General features: G+C 38.8%; 2 protein-coding genes across 4 annotated transcripts in view; one reads left to right on the plus strand and one right to left on the minus strand.

The window, feature by feature from the left end:
* Positions 1–10,283, plus strand: part of LOC115585300 (rho-related GTP-binding protein RhoA-C) — a 38,618-nt gene extending 28,335 nt beyond the window's left edge. For both annotated transcript variants that reach the window (XM_030423589.1, XM_030423588.1), the window contains exon 5: positions 8,177–10,283. In XM_030423589.1, the coding sequence (XP_030279449.1) occupies positions 8,177–8,350 (174 nt within the window). In that variant the 3' untranslated portion in view covers positions 8,351–10,283. The remainder of the gene's footprint in view (positions 1–8,176) is intronic.
* A 6,705-nt stretch (positions 10,284–16,988) lies between these two features.
* tpk2 (thiamin pyrophosphokinase 2) overlaps positions 16,989–18,953 on the minus strand; it is a 51,560-nt gene continuing 49,595 nt past the window's right edge. For both annotated transcript variants that reach the window (XM_030423586.1, XM_030423587.1), the window contains 3 exons: positions 17,926–18,058; positions 17,712–17,808; positions 16,989–17,622 (listed from right to left, as the gene is read on the minus strand). In XM_030423586.1, the coding sequence (XP_030279446.1) occupies positions 17,573–17,622; positions 17,712–17,808; positions 17,926–18,058 (280 nt within the window). In that variant the 3' untranslated portion in view covers positions 16,989–17,572. The remainder of the gene's footprint in view (positions 17,623–17,711; positions 17,809–17,925; positions 18,059–18,953) is intronic.

Below are 18,953 nucleotides of genomic sequence, written 5' to 3' on the forward strand. Positions count from 1 at the left end.
AAGCAGACCATGCCCCTGCACACGGAGTGAGTAGCTGGTAACAACATTGAAAAATGAGCAACGAACAAGAGAAAATTGCCAAAAACAAAGACTTGGTACCAAAAAGAAAAGCAGCCTGAGTTGTCTGGAATTATTTCGGCTACAAGAAGGACGATATTGACCAAACACGAAGGTTTAATTTGATTTGTGTCTGATGGTATGAGAGACAGACAGACAGAAGCCCCTTTTAGATAGAAAAGGTGGAGCATTTGCAGCAAGGTAAAGGCGGCAATGTGACTTGTCTATCTAAAAGGGAGGTGTAATATTCCTTCTTTTCCAAAAAGCCGCCACTTAGCCACCACTAGGGTAGGCGTAAACACGTGACATGATGTGAAGCACGAAGTTGGGCATGAACAGTGAAGCAGGTCGAATTTGTCTTCAAAATAAGAGCTTTACATTGCACCCCAGCGGTGTTTAGAACTGGGTTCTTAGCAGGGGGCTTTTAATTTGAAAGTACCGCTACAACAACAAGCAGATAACGAAGACAGCTACAGAGACCGAGGCGACGTTGGCTTCTCCTGGATCTCAGCGGTTGTCCAGTTGCTCATCTTGACATCCATGGATGAAGTGAAGGACTAACTGCTGTGATCAGCTGTTTCCTGGTTTTAAAACTCCCCGGCTGTGGGTCGCACAACAGTGCACGTCATCGACACCTCCGCCCATCTCACGCAATTGCTGGCACATTGACGTCTCGGATTTACATATCAATGGAGACGGAAACAAGTGTACCCTCCGAAGCGGCAAATTGGCAGACCAAAGCAGACCTCAAATTATTGCCCTCTGTCTAAATCTATTGACCTAGCTGCAAAAGGGACGGTCAAATTGGCGGCTTGCTGCCCATTATAAAAACGGCTATAGATAGTGAGCATGCGCCGGCCTTGATAAATCCGGTTAATCAGATGAAAAATAAGTAATATTCTGATGGTTACATTCAACACATATAGACACAGACCCACAACCCACCTCTGCCCCTCACCACGTGATCCAGTCTGAATCAATGGTTTGAATACACACTTTTGCCCCCTCCACCCGAGACCAATTTATCACGTTATAACGTGAAACTTCACGTTGTTTTACTGATTTTTATTTTTTGTTTTCTGGTATGGCAGCAATACCCTTCAGTACTTCCGTATATAAGTCTACTACACTAAACAATTTCAAAAGTATTGAGCAAGTTACTTTTTTCTTTGCTAGAATTTAGAGAAAAAGTTGTCAGCTCTTGTCTGTAGACTACTTTTCACTCTTTTGAGGGTTTGTTTTACATATCCTATAACCATTGTTAGGGAAGCTACTTTGCAAGTGTAGCTTGTAAAACTACATGTAGTTCAGCCTGGCAGTAGTTTGAACAATCTACATTTCTACCCCTGGAGAAATGTAGTTTGTAAAACTACTGCTAAAAAAAGTAGCTTTAGCAACTACTTATACTCATTATACTCATTTAACTCAGCATTAAATAAATCAACATATGGTGTACATAAAAAAATATGTTGATTTTGCAGGTTTTCCCACTTACAAAGCATGTAGAATTCTGTCATTTTTAATCATATGTACTCTTCAACTGTGAGTGACAGAATCTAAAACAAAAATCCAGAAAATCACATTGTATTTATTTAAGTAATTAATTTGGATTTTATTGTATGACATAAGTATTTGATACATCAGAAAAACAGAACATAATATTTTGTACAGAAACCTTTGTTTGCAATTACTGAGATCAGACATTTCCTGTAGCTCTTGACCAGGTTTGCACACACTGCAGCGGGGATTTTGGCCCACTCCTCCATACAGATCTGCTCCAGTTCCTTCAGGTTTCGGGGCTGTCGCTGGTCAATACGGACTTTCAGCTCCCTCCAGAGATTTTCTATTGGGTTCAGGTCTGGAGACTGGCTAGGCCACTCCAGGACCTTGAGATGCTTCTTATGGACTCCTTAGTAGCCCTGGCTGTGTGTTTCGGGTTGTTGTCATGCTGGAAGACCCAGCCACGACCCATTTTCAGTGCTCTTTCTGAGGGAAGGAGGTTGTTGGCCAAGATACATGGCCCCATCCATCCTCCCCTCAATACAGTGCAGTCGTCCTGTCCCCTTTGCAGAAAAGCATCCCCAAAGAATTAGAGATGCACCGATCAGGATTTTTGGGGCCGATCACCGATCACCAAAAGCAGTATCTGCCGATCCCGATATTGCCGATCACCGATCACAGTGTCAAATCCATAAATTCTTCTATATTGTTGTCTTGTGTAACTTTCATATATTTAATTAATGATTCCTCTTACACAACATTGACATTGTATTATTAAGTATAAAAATTAGGAGATGAGAAAGTATCATGAATTGACCACTGTTTTATTGCAGGCTGAGGCAATGTGCAATATTTCACACTCTAGAGACTCTCTTAGAGACAACTTGGACTCAGCTTACATAGAGTAACTGTAGATTACTAGTGGGAATGCATGCAGTCAGGATGGGAATTTTGTCATTTTAGGGGCAAGTCCATTTGGCCTGCACTTTTGTTTTCAGGGGCACCAAGGCCACATGACAGGGCACAAAGGCCACTGAGTAAAATTTGTTGATTTACCTTTCAGACTGATACCATAACATCCTAATTTATAATAAGACATGGATTATGTATTAACACATTTTTTAATACCAAAATCAAGTTAAAGTTACATTAGAAAGTAGTTTTTGTTAAGTAGGGTTAGGGTGAGGTGATTTTTGTGACACCACACTGAATATTAGTGTTATTGAATATTTCTCCCTATAGAAATTCCCCAAAATTATGGCAAAGCTCATTTTTTCCAAACAAAAAATTGTAGAATAACAGCAGGAGACCATGGATGTGTGGAGTGATTTTGGTGGCACTACACTCTGAATAATAGTGAAATTATTGAATTTTTTTGTAGTTTCTCTTTTCAGTGCTGCACTTTGTAGACGGTCCCTGCGCCCTCCTCTCACAGACGGCTGATCATACAGACCAGAGTTAATGTCCAGACGCTCGTTTAGATGAAAATACGGTTCTAGCTCGTTGTCTTCCTCACTACGGTAGGAAAGTTCCGTCGTTTGTGTTTTAACAAGGTTTCACTTATGAGTTATTGATCCGGGAAGTTCGAATCTGTGAATATATTTCCAACTTTACCAAACTAAATTCTACCACATAAGTCAGTTACGTATCATGTAAAAACCGGCTGCGCTCGCTCGCTGTGCTGTAAGTTTCGTTCTTCTGTTTTGAGACGCTGCTGCTGTTTGAGAGGCTTTCACGTGAGATCATCGTGTTGATGAGACTCCACCTGCGCGAACCGCGGACTCACTAATGTTACTGTGAGTGACTACTGTGCACTCGGGCTGGCTGTAATTAAAGGCAAGCCCGCTACGCTGACCGGGCCAGGGGCACAGAGGCCACTGTGGCCGTACGATGAGTTTTTTTTCACGCTGCATCAAGGCCAAAGTGCGGGGCAACAGCGGCCATGGCCGCCGTGAAATTCCCACCCTGCATGCAGTCAATGCACTGTCTCTATATTGAAACGTCATCTGATCGGCCTGATTTGATCTATTTTGAGAACTCAAAACCGATAGGGGCATTATCGGCCGATTGCGATCGGTTGCCGATCGATCGGTGCATCTCTACAAAGAATGTTGTGTCCACCTCCATGCTTAACGGTTGGGATGGTCATGCGCTGGCTTGAGCATGGGGAACTTGCTTGCGCTGCAGGATTTTTATCCATGATGGCGTAGTGTGTTACTAATGGTTTTCTTTGAGACTGTGGTCCAAGCTCTCTTCAGGTCATTGACCAGGTCCTACCGTATAGTTCTGTGCTGATCCCTCACCTTCCTCAGGATCATTGATGCCCCACGAGGTGAGATCTTGCATGGAGCCCCAGACCGAGGGAGACTGACCGTCATCTTGAACTTCTTCCATTTTCTAATAATTGCGCCAACAGTTGTTGCCTTCTCACCAAGCTGCTTGCCTATTGTCCTGTAGCCCATCCCAGCCTTGTGCAGGTCTACAATTTTGTCCCTGATGTCCTTAAACAGCTCTCTGGTCTTGGCCATTGTGGAGAGGTTTGAGTCTGTTTGATTGAGTGTGTGGACAGGTGTCTTTTTTACAGGTAACGAGTTCAAATGGGTGCAGTTAATAAAGGTAATGAGTGGAAAACAGGAGGGCTTCTTAAAGAAAAACGGGTCTGTGAAAGCCGGAATTCTTACTTGTTGGTATGTGATCAAATACTTATGTCATGCAATAAAATGCAAATTAATTATTTAAAAATCATACAATGTGATTTTCAAGATATTTGTTTAGATTCCGTCACTCACAGTTGAAGAGTACCTATGATAAAAATTACAGACCTCTACATGCTTTGTAAGTAGGAAAACATGCAAAGTCTGCAGTGTATCAAATACTTGTTCTCCCCACTGTATGCCTCTAAACTTTTATTCTCCAGAGAACAAAAGCTGACATTTTTGGTCAACATCACAGGACCTTCAGAGGCACTAACTCTTAGGCACGAAAACGTGAATACACTATCCAACATGTACATGCTCAAATATGGCCATGGTTGGGCTGGCGCGTTCGGGGTGCATCAAGGGTAACAGGGGGCAGGCACGTGCACACATGAGGCCCAAGGGGTGCTTGAGCCCCTGCCCTTTTTACCTCGTATTAAAAAGTGCCCTTTTGTGTGTTTTTTAAATAAATAAATAAAATGTCAAAAAAGGCAATTTAAAAACGCCATTGTTATCTACGGTACGCATTTCGTACATAATATGGTGTTGTGTGTGTGTGCTGAGCCTATAAAGCCGCTTCTCTGTCCAATGCATTCTAAACTCCAATGGGGTGCAATGTAAAGCTCTGTTTTTGAAGACAAAGAGAGAGAGGGGGGGAGATAGAGGGGGAGAGAGAGAGAGAGAGAAAAGCCACTGCCTCATGGAGAACTCCACCATGCACGTAGATGAGACTTGACAGTGGAGCGACTTGAACCTTTGTGAGTTATAAGTTATAATTCCATGAACATAACTTCCTTGTGGGGGCTAAAGTCACCTTCCACTTATTCAACTTGCTAAAATATGAGTCATATTTCAGAAGAGTGTCCACTTGTACTTGTTAAGCTAACTGCTTGTTAATGAGAGATAATTATCTAATCTGACAGCTGTCTGTGTCGGCTGTTTATCTTGCCACAAATCTTCAACCTCTTCCAGATATTGAGTTTAATGCAACTTTGCTGTTGTAAACATTGCTGTTCCTAATAACAGTCACAGTAGTCATTTCTTGTTTTTGTCACATTGTTAGATGTGTAGCCTGTATTACTAGTTTGCACTTGCCCTCCAATAAATAGCCTAATAATAAGCCAGTGTTTCATTGCTTTTTAAGAATTGCAGCTGAATTGCATGTCTTCCAAACCTCAGTATTATGATAATGTGAATAAACTCATGTTGACAATAATTGCATATCACTCACAGCTACACAGGATACACAGCTAAGTAGTTAGCTTTCTATAAGTACTTTATTTATTAGTTTTACATTAATTAATCTACATATTGTGTTATTAAGGCCTGGAAAATGTTTTGGCGCATGCTGTGCAAGCGCACGTACTGCCCTTTTCTGACTTTGAGCCCCTGCCCCTCTATAATCATGTGCACATCGCTGACAGGAGGGTTGTCCATGACGTGCTTCTGCCATATGGGCACTGCCTTCCTTAGCACAAAGACCCACCCACTCTGTGAAGCATTTGAGTGCTGCCAGGGCAAGCCAATCAGAGGCAGCATTGGCCTAGCATGTCATGTCATGTTTCATGCCTATTTTGTAAGAAAAATAGAATAAAATTTGTATTATATAGGTCTTTTTTTTCTTTTTGTAAAAAACATATTTCATGTTATTGGCAAAAATTGTAGTTTGTAAATTGAGTAGTGAAACTACAAAAATGACCCAAAAAATAATTGAAATACTTGAAGCAGCACAAAATATGAATGTAGTTTAACTACCAGCAAGCATTTTCTGTTCCATAATTGTTTTCGTGTTTTGTCTCCTTTCTATCACGTATAATATTTGCATATCATAATCCAGATTGCATGTGTGTATGTCTTCCAACATTTCAGTGCAGCGATAAAATAATTCATATTTACGATTCATGCTGGTATGCTTAAAGTCAAAGTCGTTCTGATAGTATAAGTTTTTCTAATTAAGACATCCATTTTGGTGGTTCATTACATAATGCACCAAATTATTACATTTTCTTGATAAAAAAGTGCAACACCTGCATTTTGTAATTACTGATGCAATATGTAAAAACTTATTACAAAATGTGGCAAAGTTTATTGCGTTCAAGAATTTTATTACAGAATGTGGCAGATTATTACAAAATGCATTACATAATGAATTGTAAATGTATTACATTATTACATAATGGGGTGTTATTACATAATGTGGTGCTACAAGGTGCTCTTTTCGTGTGCAACCTTAATTACTAATGTAATGTAATGTAACCCTTTTTTAAACTCTAAGTGTAGATGCCAGTGGAAATGATAGATGTATAAGAAGAACTAGCCACTGAATGCAAAGATAGTGTCCATTCAGTCGAATGAGAATTGCTCACCTAGTGCATACGCCAGAAATGTTTTCTAGATTGCAGGCTTACTTCCTGGTTACATGCAAGGAATTTAAAAATGAAGCAAAGTCACTGAATAGTATGTCACTGAATCTTGCTTTGATGCCAGACTATGTTGGCAGCTATAATTGGGAATACTTGAAAAAACGCACTAAAATCCAACATATCTGCTGATGAAAAGGTGCCTTCTGAAAAAGAAAGAACAGACTTCAAAGAGTAAGTTAACAACTACTTTTTTTTCCCTAAATGACTGAGAGGGCTGATCCGACCAATATCTCTGATGGGACTGTAATTTCACGGCGAACAGGAGCCTTCACAAACAAAATCTAAGGGACTAACAACATGTTGACAAACAAATCAGTCTTTAACCTCTTAATGAACGCCCCCATTTTAAGGTTCTTTTTCCAAAAGACATACCGAAGTTAAAAGCATGACAGCTCCCACATAGTTTGAGACTCAGGGATGTGCTTGGTACCATTGGAAAGGTAACACCCTCAAGGTTTTTCTATTTCTAGTGTAAGTGTGATTCTATGACATACTGACACAGAGTTACAGAGGTTGGAACACAGGTTTTGGTTTCCGTCCAATTCAAATGTCAATAAACTGACTAAGATATAAGGGTTCAGGTATGTCTATGGACACAGCAGACACAATTAGGCCATAGACAAGGGTCTCAGCTTGCTACACTCAAAATTTTAAGTCAAAAGACTAAAAAATAGATTTTTCATATTTGTTTTTCTAAAGGCATGTCTGTGCGTTCTGCTTGCGTCCTTTTTTTCCAAGAGCGCCTACTGAGATTGAAAGGCTTATAACTTGAGAACCCCTTTACCTAGAAATATAATCTTGGTCTCAAATGAAAGCTAAGACTAAGCTAAGGTTTCTTGCTTGTTCGACACTTGTAGCTAGTTTTGGGTAAAATGACATGGATATTCCCATTCTATGGACTCTTGGCGAACTATGAAAAAAAAATTGTGGCATGACGTTGTCGCTGTGGAAAAAGGGAACACTTCGAAGGTATGTAGGCATTCTTGCTTCTTGCGGTAGAGGGCTCTTTCTAATGTTGTGTCGTGGTGAGTTTAGAAGGCTATTACATGGTCTGGAAATAACTTTTTTCCTTTGTGTTTGTTTAAAATAATCACGACAGTCTCAGCTTTCAATGAGTATATACTGTTAAGATCTGATGCCTAAAACTATTAGCAAAAAAAGTATTAACAGTGTTCCTTAAGGGGTTAACCTACTCTCTAAAGTGTTGTAAGGTTAGGGTTAATGTTTCTCCATGCACATCCCATTGACTTTAACACAGCTGTCAACACAGTCCAATCACAGTCCAGCAAGATTCAATGACACAATGACCCACAATGACCCTACAGCCCACTGATTATGGTCAGCATAGTTTCATCATGCAGATGTTGCATTGTGATGGCAAAACATATTTTGAAATGGCTTAACTGGGCTCTGGGAAAGTTTTGAGAAGTATTACGCCTACATTAATAAAAAGATGTGCTGTCTTTAATTTTCCTCTTTGACATTGTTTTATTTTAACAGGAACCAGTGAAGTCAGAGGAGGCGAAGGATATGGCTAACCGGATCAATGCCTTTGGTTACTTGGAGTGCTCGGCCAAGACAAAGGATGGTGTGAGGGAGGTGTTTGAAATGGCCACTAGGGCGGCTCTACAGGCCAAGAGACGAGGAAAGAAGGGTGGCTGCCTTCTGCTTTAGAGTGTCAGCTCAGGATTGGGAGGGAGGGGAAAGAAATCCAAACCAAGAAAAAAACATCCCTCCTGCCTTGTTACTAAGAAGGGCACATTTGAATAGGGAGTTACAGTGATAAGGGGGAAAAGTCAAACCAGGCCAAAGGGGATACAAAGGTCACACAAAGGGAAAAGGGAGTATACACTGAAGTTCGGGGTTATAGCCTTTAGCTTTCAAATACAAGAACAAATATGGTAATCATGTGTTTAGGATTCATTTGACTTTAAAATAGAAGATGTTAAGAGAAAGGAACAACACAAGTTGTCAGAGGTAGAACTCCAGTTCTCTGAGATGAGTGCAATGGTCTCAGCTGTCCTTTACTAAAGCTTTTTATTTTGAGGTTGAGGCCAGCTCCAGAGGAGATCAGGCGGCTCAGTGCTTTCAGTGTGACTGTGCTTGTCTTCCAGTTGTGTCCTGTAAGTCTCTAAGTTTTACCTTTCTCCTATTTTTCCCAGTGGAAGTGAGTGGAACTGGAAGTGATTGAACTGATCTGGACTGTCAAACAGTGTATAAAGTTGGTATTAAGAGGTTGATGAGTTGAGATACGGGCCTTAACTTACCTCAAATATAGGGAGGACCAGACCTTTGTGTGAAACAGTTACATTAGAGACACAATATTAATTTCTGATTTCCTAAAGTTGTTTATTTTAGTGAGAAGCCTACACGTTTCTGATCTGCTCATGTTCTAATCTGCTATTTTGCAAAATCAACACTTCCTTCATGTTAACTGTTGTCTTGATGTGTAATGTGCATTTCTACAGCACCATCTCCATCATAGTTTAACAGTCATGTTGTGTTAGTTTCTCCTTCTTAACATAAATATTATTTTAAGTTACAAATTATTTCACCTCAGTTTTTTATTTTTTTTAATTGCTGCTAAGAACTTGGAGAGGAATGCAGTCCTTCTTTACAGATTTAACATAAGTAAGCTCCCAGCAGCTCCTAGGACAATTTTTTGTTTTGTTTTTAAAAAAAAAAACATTTGTAGGCAGTGTTGAGTTTCATTAGGAAGCAAATGGAAATAATTATAGAATGAAAACAAAGGCATTAATTTACACGTTTATCATCAGATATTAGGCCGTTTCTAATCAATTACAAGAAAATACTTATGTCATTGTTGAAACTTTTCCTATCTATTTGGTTGCTTTTTAAGACTAATAAAACTTTATTATGCATTTATTAACCGTTAACTCTGCACCTGAGTCAGTTCACTTTCAAAAGCAAATTTAAGGTTGACAGATCCTTTATTATTTATGAACACTTTTTTGCATGTCTTATCTAACATGTTTATTATGCTATTATTAAGACTTATATAGCCTGAGTAAGAAAGGCTTAATGTGAAGTGTTACTGAAAATGAAATTCTGTTTGAGAAATGAAAGTCAGAGGAAAAATGTAGGGAGTATGAAATGGCTCTGTTCATGGAATAAGTGCTGTGGAAATATACATAAAATTTTACTGTTTAAGATATAACAGTATAATTTTTCCCCTCTATGTTTTAAACCCAGCTATTATGTGTTGTTTGGCTGTGAGACACATTTCTTAAACACCAGCTTTTATTTGAAAATTTACCTTGTACCTGAACGTCATGGTGTTTATTGGAAGTGTGTTTTGTTTCCACTTATGATACAACTGTTCTTTTTATGCTTTATATTCTGTTATATGTTATTTTAACTTAATGTGATATTCTACTGGCTCACGCTGTATTATTTGCACACAGTTTAAAACAAAAAGTCAGTGTAGTGCACACTTTGACAAAAAAAATGTCAGCTTATGAAATGCAAGTATTGGTTATTTGTAAGAGGAATATTATTGTGTACACAAGTGTATTCTCATTTTTCTCCAGTCTTTTATAATGTATTCTACAGGAAATAAACTGATAATGACCAAACTCTGTCACAACACCATTTCAGTTACTTGCGTAAAAGATGCCTTTGACTGCCACTCGCAGGTGGATCAGTCATTACAAATTTCCTGTATTTAAAATAGTTCACTTCTACATTGTACATTGTAATAGAGCTCCCAAAGTTTCCAAAGATAGTCAATTAGTCACACTGTATTTAACATGCTAAATATTTTCAGTTGGTTGTACTGTGCAGCGATTAGCTTATGGCTGTTATGTAGCTGTAATGAATAACTGAGACAGAATGTACGAAGTCCTGTAAAAACACAGTGTTGTAAATTTGTTGTCTCCAACTATTTTCACAGACATAGACATAACTGTTTTCAGTTGGACTCAATGACAGTCTGTGAAAGGTAAAATCTTCGGTTTGCCCCTTCACCAGTTTTACACATTAAAGTGTTTACATGTGTTGGGGAGCACTACTGCACATGTGAAAAAGTATAATGTATTGTGTGGCTTCAGAGGAAGCTGGATGTAATCTGATAAATTGCCTCCAGTGCTGTCACGCAATGACTCTGTTCCATTGTGGGGAATGTAGGTTCCAGCAGAACTAGAGATATAATTTTGTATTTCATGCATCAATCTTACTTTTGGAAACGTGGCACTCACAATGCAATTTTGCTACTGTGTGACATCACTGAAAGAATTTCAGTTTACTTGCAGCTTTAGGCTAGAGCCACAACAGGTGTCAGATTACTTAAACACACTTTACTGTCTACAGTTGGTGGTTACCATTCAAACAAAAAGGGGAAAAAAAATCATTAATTGTTCTTGCTGAATTTGTAGTTGTCAGCTCTAATAAAATAGATATTTCACAAAGGAAAATCGGCACCTTGAAACAAGTTTAATGATTCCATTTACTGAACAGTGCTAGACAAGATTACTTGGATTGGAAAAAATAAGATGTATCCTGAATTAATTACGACAGAAGCGTCGAAGCTTATTCTTGATTTTGGAAACACATACCTTGGGTCTCATTTATACATTTTTTCTTAGATTTATACAAGCAAAAGCAAAAGAGAAAATCGAATATGGTAGACCATATTCAGTGACCTGTAGCAACTAATAATGTAATAATGGCTCATAATGTAATAACGGCTCATAATGTGCTAATTTCAATGTGATAAAAGTTCATAATGTAATAATCAGCTCATAATGTAATAAACTCACGGACGCATAACGTAATTAGGGCTTTGCGCATAATGTAATAATGTAATAACTCATTACATTAATAGCCTTATTGATACTGCTCATAATGTAATAACAGCTCATAATGTAATAATAGCTCATATAGTAAGAAAAGTGTTGCATTATCATCATTTTACCTCTGTGTGACTATACTTAATACACTTTAGTATCAATTGATCAGTCTAGAAGTTGGAAAGTTAGTTAGATTAGTTTGCAACTAAAGTCCGTAAAGTAGTGAGAAGATGAGCCTATGTTTGGCATAATTAGCGTTAATGCCCTTGACATCTGTACATCTGTAGTCTCATATAGTCACTTGTTAGCAACCACCATATTTTACATGTAAATGTAAAGACATGTAAATGCTTTAATATTCAAAGGTGAGGTATTAACTGACATTTTTTTAAAAATTTGTTTAACCTCTGTTTAACCAGGAAAAAAAGACTAATTGAGATTAAAAATCTCTTTTACAAGAGTGTCCTGGCCAAGACATGCAGCAGCATAATCATAAATACACACAAACACAAGGTGGACACAAACATTAAAGACACTTAGCATCCAAAACAGCCACATTTGAAGGTTAGCTACAGTCATAAATGCCTCAGGCAAAACATCTACAACCAGATGTTTCTGCCTCCAGGTCATCCAATTTCCCCTTAAAAGTGTTCAATGAGACAAACTCATTCTATTTCAAAGTTTTTTGTAGCATGTTCCAGGCAGAGGGAGCAGCAAACCTAAATGCTTTCTTTCCCAGTTCAGTTCTGATTTTTGGGACAGACAGCAAGAACAAATCCTGAGAACGAAGATTGTACGTCCCAGCATTACTTCGGTTAATGTAGGACAAAAGGTAAGAAGGAAGAAAACCTAAGATTGCCTTGTAAATGAGAATATGCAGGTGTCTCAGTCTGCATATTGATATGGAGGACCATCCAACCCATTCATATAGTGTACAGTGATGAGTCAGTGCTTTACAACCAGTGATGAACCTCAGAGCTCCATGTTACACAGTGTCAAGAGCATGTAAGCTTTGAGACGAGGCTTGCATACAGGCCCGGTTCTAGACTGCCTTAATTGGGGGGGCGGTAAGAAATGTTGATGGGTCACCAACTGCTACTGTGTTGAGTGCCATAGAGATGATGTTTTTTTGTATGCCTCCCAGTCTATGATGCCAACCCAGACATAAGCATCGCAGATTCACCATGGTTCCATTGGCGAAGCTCTGACGGGAATTCTTTTTCTGGATTGACGAAGAAAACAAATTCTGTGGCCAACAAATTATTGATGTCAGTCTGCTAACGTATTTTCTATTTAAATTTGAAGCTACAATGTAATTGGCATTTTAAAGTTTAAACCAACCTCCTTCCCCCGTTTTAGGAGGACAACTTTATCAATGCCCAATTATAGTTAGTTATCTAATATTAAATGGAATCTAATCCTAAATATTGCGCAACTGGCAGATAGAACTTTTGACGCACGGAAAGAACACACACTTTTGATAGCCCCAGTGATGCTATAAACAACTGCACCAAAACATGGATATATCAATGCACAACCCCAATGCATAAAAAAAAATCATCAGAGCCAGCCATTCCATAATAAAAGTGTTTTGCCATCAGTCATCATCCATGTCTACCTCTTCTAGCTGAAGCTGCACTAGATCTAAAAAACAAATCAGTCAGTTTGACACAATTTTTCACTGTCAGCCAACAGTGCTGTCTTATCTTAGATTTCTCTCCTTTTCTCCGCTCCCCCTTGTGTGGCTTGATGCTTCGATTCACTTTTTTTTTTTTTTGCTATCTTAATCTCAGTCAACTCCCAATTTCCGATCTCCAACTTCCAACAACCACGCTCCACTCGATTCAGTCTTGAAATTCCCAGAAGGCATTGCTTTATTTTTAACTTCTGCAAACAAATAATCAAATAAAAAAATGCAGTTAGATTTGTGGTTATTTCAAAGCATGCACGTTTTAGAACATCTGAATAAGAAATTTCTCTACAAAACAATGCAGACTGGTGTAAAAGTTTGTGACTGTAGACTGTAGAGGGTAACCATGAATGTGATTTAGAGACTTGTATGTGGGATATAAATACTATTCAGATTACTTCTTTAGAAGATACGAAGGAATTGGAGAAATGTGATGATCATTTAGAATATGAATAACACTTGACAGGACAGGGAATAAAGTGATTAGTCGGCGGGCCCACAACGGCTTGTGGATCCTCTGCAATCTGCACATGTTAAAAATGCCGAATCGTGATAGATGGGAGGTTGGGAAGTTTGGTGCGGGGGCAAAATGCATATTTCTTTATGATCTGTGACAAAGCAATTTTGTAAACAGTACTATAAATGTAAATCTTGACTGATTAACGCTATATTATAGTACGCCACTTTCTCACATTTCGGGAGGTCGTGTGTCTGCCTTGGTTCCCTGTTTCTCCCTGCTTGATGCCACTAGTACCCTTAGATTAGCTGCTGTCGGAGGCTCTGGCCCCAGGAAGTAAACAGTGGCCGGCGGCGCTAACCTGAATTTAAGGTAATGGGGTCCCCTCTCTAACATGTGTGGTTTGATCCTGTCGGCGGGGCTGGGGGAGGTTCGCGGGCCAACAGGACTTACAGTAGGGGGAGCAATGGTTGAAAGTTGAAACCCGCTTCAGGCTTCCCATGCTGCGAAGTGGGGAAAAGAAAAACTCCGCAGCAGCTGCTGATGGGACTATGCTACTGCTAGCAGGCATGCTAACAACTAACAAGCCTGTGGCTGCAACTGTCTGGAGTGCCCGTTGCATCTAATGTGATGCTAACTGAGTGTATAAGGCTCAATACTGAGAGAAGCTGCTACTGACTGTATGCACGGCGCAAGAGAGAGAGAGAGACACCGGCTCTGTTGGCAGAAAAGCCGCTGACTGTGATTACTTTGAGCAGTATTTATGGGAATAAATTACAACATAATATAGTTGAATATACTTTTTTTTTATTATTTATTTATTTTTTTTCAGAATGAAGCGGGGTCAGTTTGGTGGGGCTGCTGGGGCAGCTGAAGCATTTGGCGGAGCATTGACCTCCCATGCCCATGCCTAGAACCGGGCCCGCTTGCATACAACATCACCGTAATCCAGAACCGACATAAAAGTGGCAGCAATCAGTCTCTTTTTTGATTTACAAGAAAGACAGGATTTGATCCCAAAACCAAAACCCAGTTTCAGTTTCAATCTTTTAACCAGCTGCTGAATATGATTTGCGAAGGAGAGGGATTTATCAATTAATATACCAAGATATCTGTAATTGGAAACACATTCAATCTTTAAACCCTGAGAAGAGAGGATTGAGGGCAGATATTGTGGTTTTGATTTTGTATTAGAGAACAGCAATACTTTAGTTTTGTCGGCATTTAAAACAAGTTTTAAATTATACAAATGTTCTTGAATATTTTATGTTGTAGAACTAAATGTGAAAATCTCTTGTGTTAGCCATAGACCTCATTTCAGGTGTTTAACTGAATTTCGGAAGATCCATTTCAGAATCACTTTTCTGAGTAGAAGCATGCAAAAGGCCAACAGAATTTGGAGAAATAATCGAGAAAATTGAGAATTTGGTTTTTATCATTGCAGAAAATAAGATCAGTAAACACAAGTTTCACAAGTCACACATTTTGATCAGAAAGATAATATTCACAAATTAACACAACCGTAATGAATTTTGAAGTGTAAATGCAAAACGCCAGAAGTAAAGCTATTCTTAGCTTATAAGCTAATAACTACATTGCCACTGCATGACAGTGACTATACTTAACACACTTTAGTATCAATTGATCAGTCTAGGAGTTGTAAAGTTATGCTGCTTGTATCATGTATTTAACATAAATAGTAGGAAAATAATGTTTTACAGCCTTTATTAAATTGGCATTAAAGACCAACAATAAAAGATGGCAAAATTTTTACTGGAAGGTTCTCCATCAGGTTGTGTGGAAGGAAAGAGTGTTCACTTACTTATTTGAAAAGAACAATTTTAAATGTGTTTTTATTGCAAAAGTTATTATTAGTTATTGTAGCAAAGAAAATGCTCTTTTAAACTACATAAACTACAGTCCCCCTCCTTCTTCCCTAATCCAACCTCCTATCCTGCCAGCTTTTGAGTTTGGTTACTGTAGCGCCACCTATGTACAAATCATGGTCAAACACAAAAACAGACCTCTGCCAATAAGTGCATTCTAGTTGTCAGTGTATACAGTTGTGGCCTTTATACCATGGATTTGACCTATGGAAGATGATGTGTTAAACAATTAAGCTTCTCTTCCTTTTTATGAGGCCTGCCACTCATTGGGAGCGGAGGTACAGTATATGGCACCTAATATGGCTGATGCTCCACCATGTTTGCAGAAATGTGTGATCTTGCTGACAGACAGACACAGGTGAAAGTGTTTCCTTCCACCCCTGCAGGGATGACAGAGGTAACAATGATGATAATGCAACACTTTTTTCACTATCTGAGCTATTATTACTAGGGATGTCCCGATCAGGTTTTTTTTACCCCGATCCCGATCCGAGTCCTTTAATATTTAGTATCTGCCGATACCGAGTCCCGATCCGATACTTGGCCTTAACTAATATTTTCCTAGATAACACAGCTGTATTAAGAAAAAAAGTACCTGCATCCAAGCTGTTCCTTAATAGGTTTTTATTATTTTGTTGAAACAAAGTATATACTTTAATATAGCTCTTAATTATTCTGCATATGCTATTACAACATTGGCCTCCACCTTCCTTGTGTTAGCAGGTGAGTGTGTGATGCTGCATTGTGACAGCAGACCCTCGTGTACAGCCAGCTGAAGTGTGTGTGAGACGCAGCTCACGCTTGGTACCTCCATATAATCCTTTGCTTATTTCATGTACTTTACGTTGTCACATAAAATGACGTGGACACGTTGCTTGTCTATTAACGCGTGCAGCATCTCCTGGATTGCCTGCTTTACATGCTGTATGAGACCCACCAAACTAGTGCGCATATACCGGCATGTTGTAACTCGAAAGTGGCATAAATGTAATGCAGAGATGGTAGGGCATACCGGGGATTCAAAAACTCCAGGTGACGAAGAAAACCCTGATCCCCTATTACGGAGATGAGCTGGTTTTCCAGAGCGATTAATTTGATGACCCTCTCTGTATTATTTGTGGACATGTCGCTGAGGATATTTCTCATAACTGAAAGTATCCGCGACTGTTTGCTGCTTTGGTCTCCTTGCCTGTACTCTCGAGTGAACACGTTGTATTCTTTGAGTTTTTGTTTTGTATATGCTGTATCAAATGAGTAGTAAAATGCAGCTCCGCGAAACGGCCGTATAGCAGATGTTACATGTCACCGTTGGACTGCTTTCGCTTTCTAATTGACGTTATTTCCACACGGCAGACACTTTATTCACAGGTTTTCACAGAGTAACACCACGCGCGCGTCTGTGTTCCGCCACAAATTGTGCTCTGACGTAAAAAAAAAAAAAAAAAAAAAAAAAAAAAAAAAATCGGGCTTGGGTCCACGTTCAAAACTGCCGATTCCGATCAGCGGAAAAATGCCCAGATCGGCTCCGATCCCGATCCTACAGATCGGATCGGGACATCCCTAATTATTACATTATGAGCTGTTATTAGCTACATCATGAGTGGTATCAATAAGGCTCTTAATGTAATAAGTTATTACATTATTACATATTGCGCAAACCCTTATTATAATATGCATCCGTGATTATATTACATTATGAGCAGATTATTACATTATGAACTTCTATTACATTGAAATTATTATATTATAAGCCGTTATTCATTATGAGCTGTTATAACATTATTAGCTGCTACAGGCCTAAATAGAAGGTTGAGTGGAGACTGGTTGGGTCAACTCCAAGCTCATGTGTGTTCTAATGACTCTGTAAGGACATTCCCAGAAAGAGTTTTAAAGCCTGCAACTCCCCTCCAGTTAAATAGAACAGAAGAAGTCTCTTGGATGAGAGATGAAACGTCTTCAAGAAACTGAAATGAGTGCAGTTATCTAAGATACAGCACTAAGAAACAGTGCAACATCCAGTAGGTGGTGCCTTGGCCTGACAGTCGGTCCTCAGCTTCATTCTAATGTCTGATGGAGTCCTGCCACAAATTCCTGATAACATGGCACTGAAATAAAGAGCATATGGGACTTTGTTAAAAAAAGAGATGTGAATTAGTCGACTGATGGGATGGAAATTATGTTGATGGCTGCAAACCTGTGTCTGGCTCAATAAATGAATGTCTAATGAGGAAGTCCAAGACCACCATGGCACAGTTGGGTTTGAAGTCTTCAGTGGCCAACAGGTCCTTCACCTAAAACCAAGACAGAGCCATTACATAGTACCTCTCTCATATTTTCATCACATCTTAATCTCATTTTTTGTTATTTAATGTCCCTCCTCAGAACACTGTTATTTCAGCAATACTAACCTTATCCATGGACAGGAGGTAGAATTCCTGCACCTCTTTATCTCCTATTATGGGTTTGAAATCCAGAGGCAGCTCCAAATCAAAGACAAACTGAGTTTCTGCATAGACCCCTTCTTCGTCCTCATAGGTGTAGCTGAAAAATATAGTGCTTCAGTAAGTTATGGAATCAGGAAACTTTTGTCTTTTTAATATTTATGTCCATCACAGTACGAGGTTCCTGCAGAACAGAGGATCACTGCCCATGAAAATGGTTCACCAGTGAACCTGAAGGGCAGATTACAATCTGTTTCCCCATTCGCCTCAGATAAAGACTGCTGATTTTCAACAGATCACCAGTCCCAGTGTACCTTTTCATTTTCACCCGTTTTTTAAAATGTGCTCTGTGGAGTTCTCATGGAAACAAAGTATGCTGTATGCTGCTTATATCCAGTGTTTCTCACCAAAATGCATTGTGTTTCATTTCGGAGACATTTTAAAAACTTTACACGGTTTATACCAGTGGTTTCAAACTGCTGGCCCCTGGTCCACTTCCAGCCCCCCTCCATCTGTCACGCAACCTGACGTCAAATATATAATGGAGCCATTGCTTTGACAACCAATCATCTGCTGTCTTGTTACTCAGCTCTACCAACGTTACTCTCTCCATGCTAAAAGTTAAATGTGACTCTGTGCTGCCACATTATTAGTGTAACAAGTCTTTAGTTATGGCGAAAAATGTGTTTTGTGTGTGACCTTGGCCTTTGCCCACCAAACTCTAATCAGTTCATCCTTGAGTCTACATATATATATATATATATATATATATATATATATATATATATATATATATACATATATATGATAATATATATACACATATACATATTATATAACATATTACATAGTATATACATAGACTAGATTTATCTATATATACATATCTATACAATATAGATATATATATATATATATATATATTATATATATGTTATATTGTAGGTATATATAGGGGAGATAGGTAAGTATGTATGATGTGTATATATATATAT

Source organism: Sparus aurata, chromosome 7, assembly GCF_900880675.1.
Source record: "Sparus aurata chromosome 7, fSpaAur1.1, whole genome shotgun sequence".
Lineage (NCBI taxonomy): Eukaryota > Metazoa > Chordata > Actinopteri > Spariformes > Sparidae > Sparus > Sparus aurata.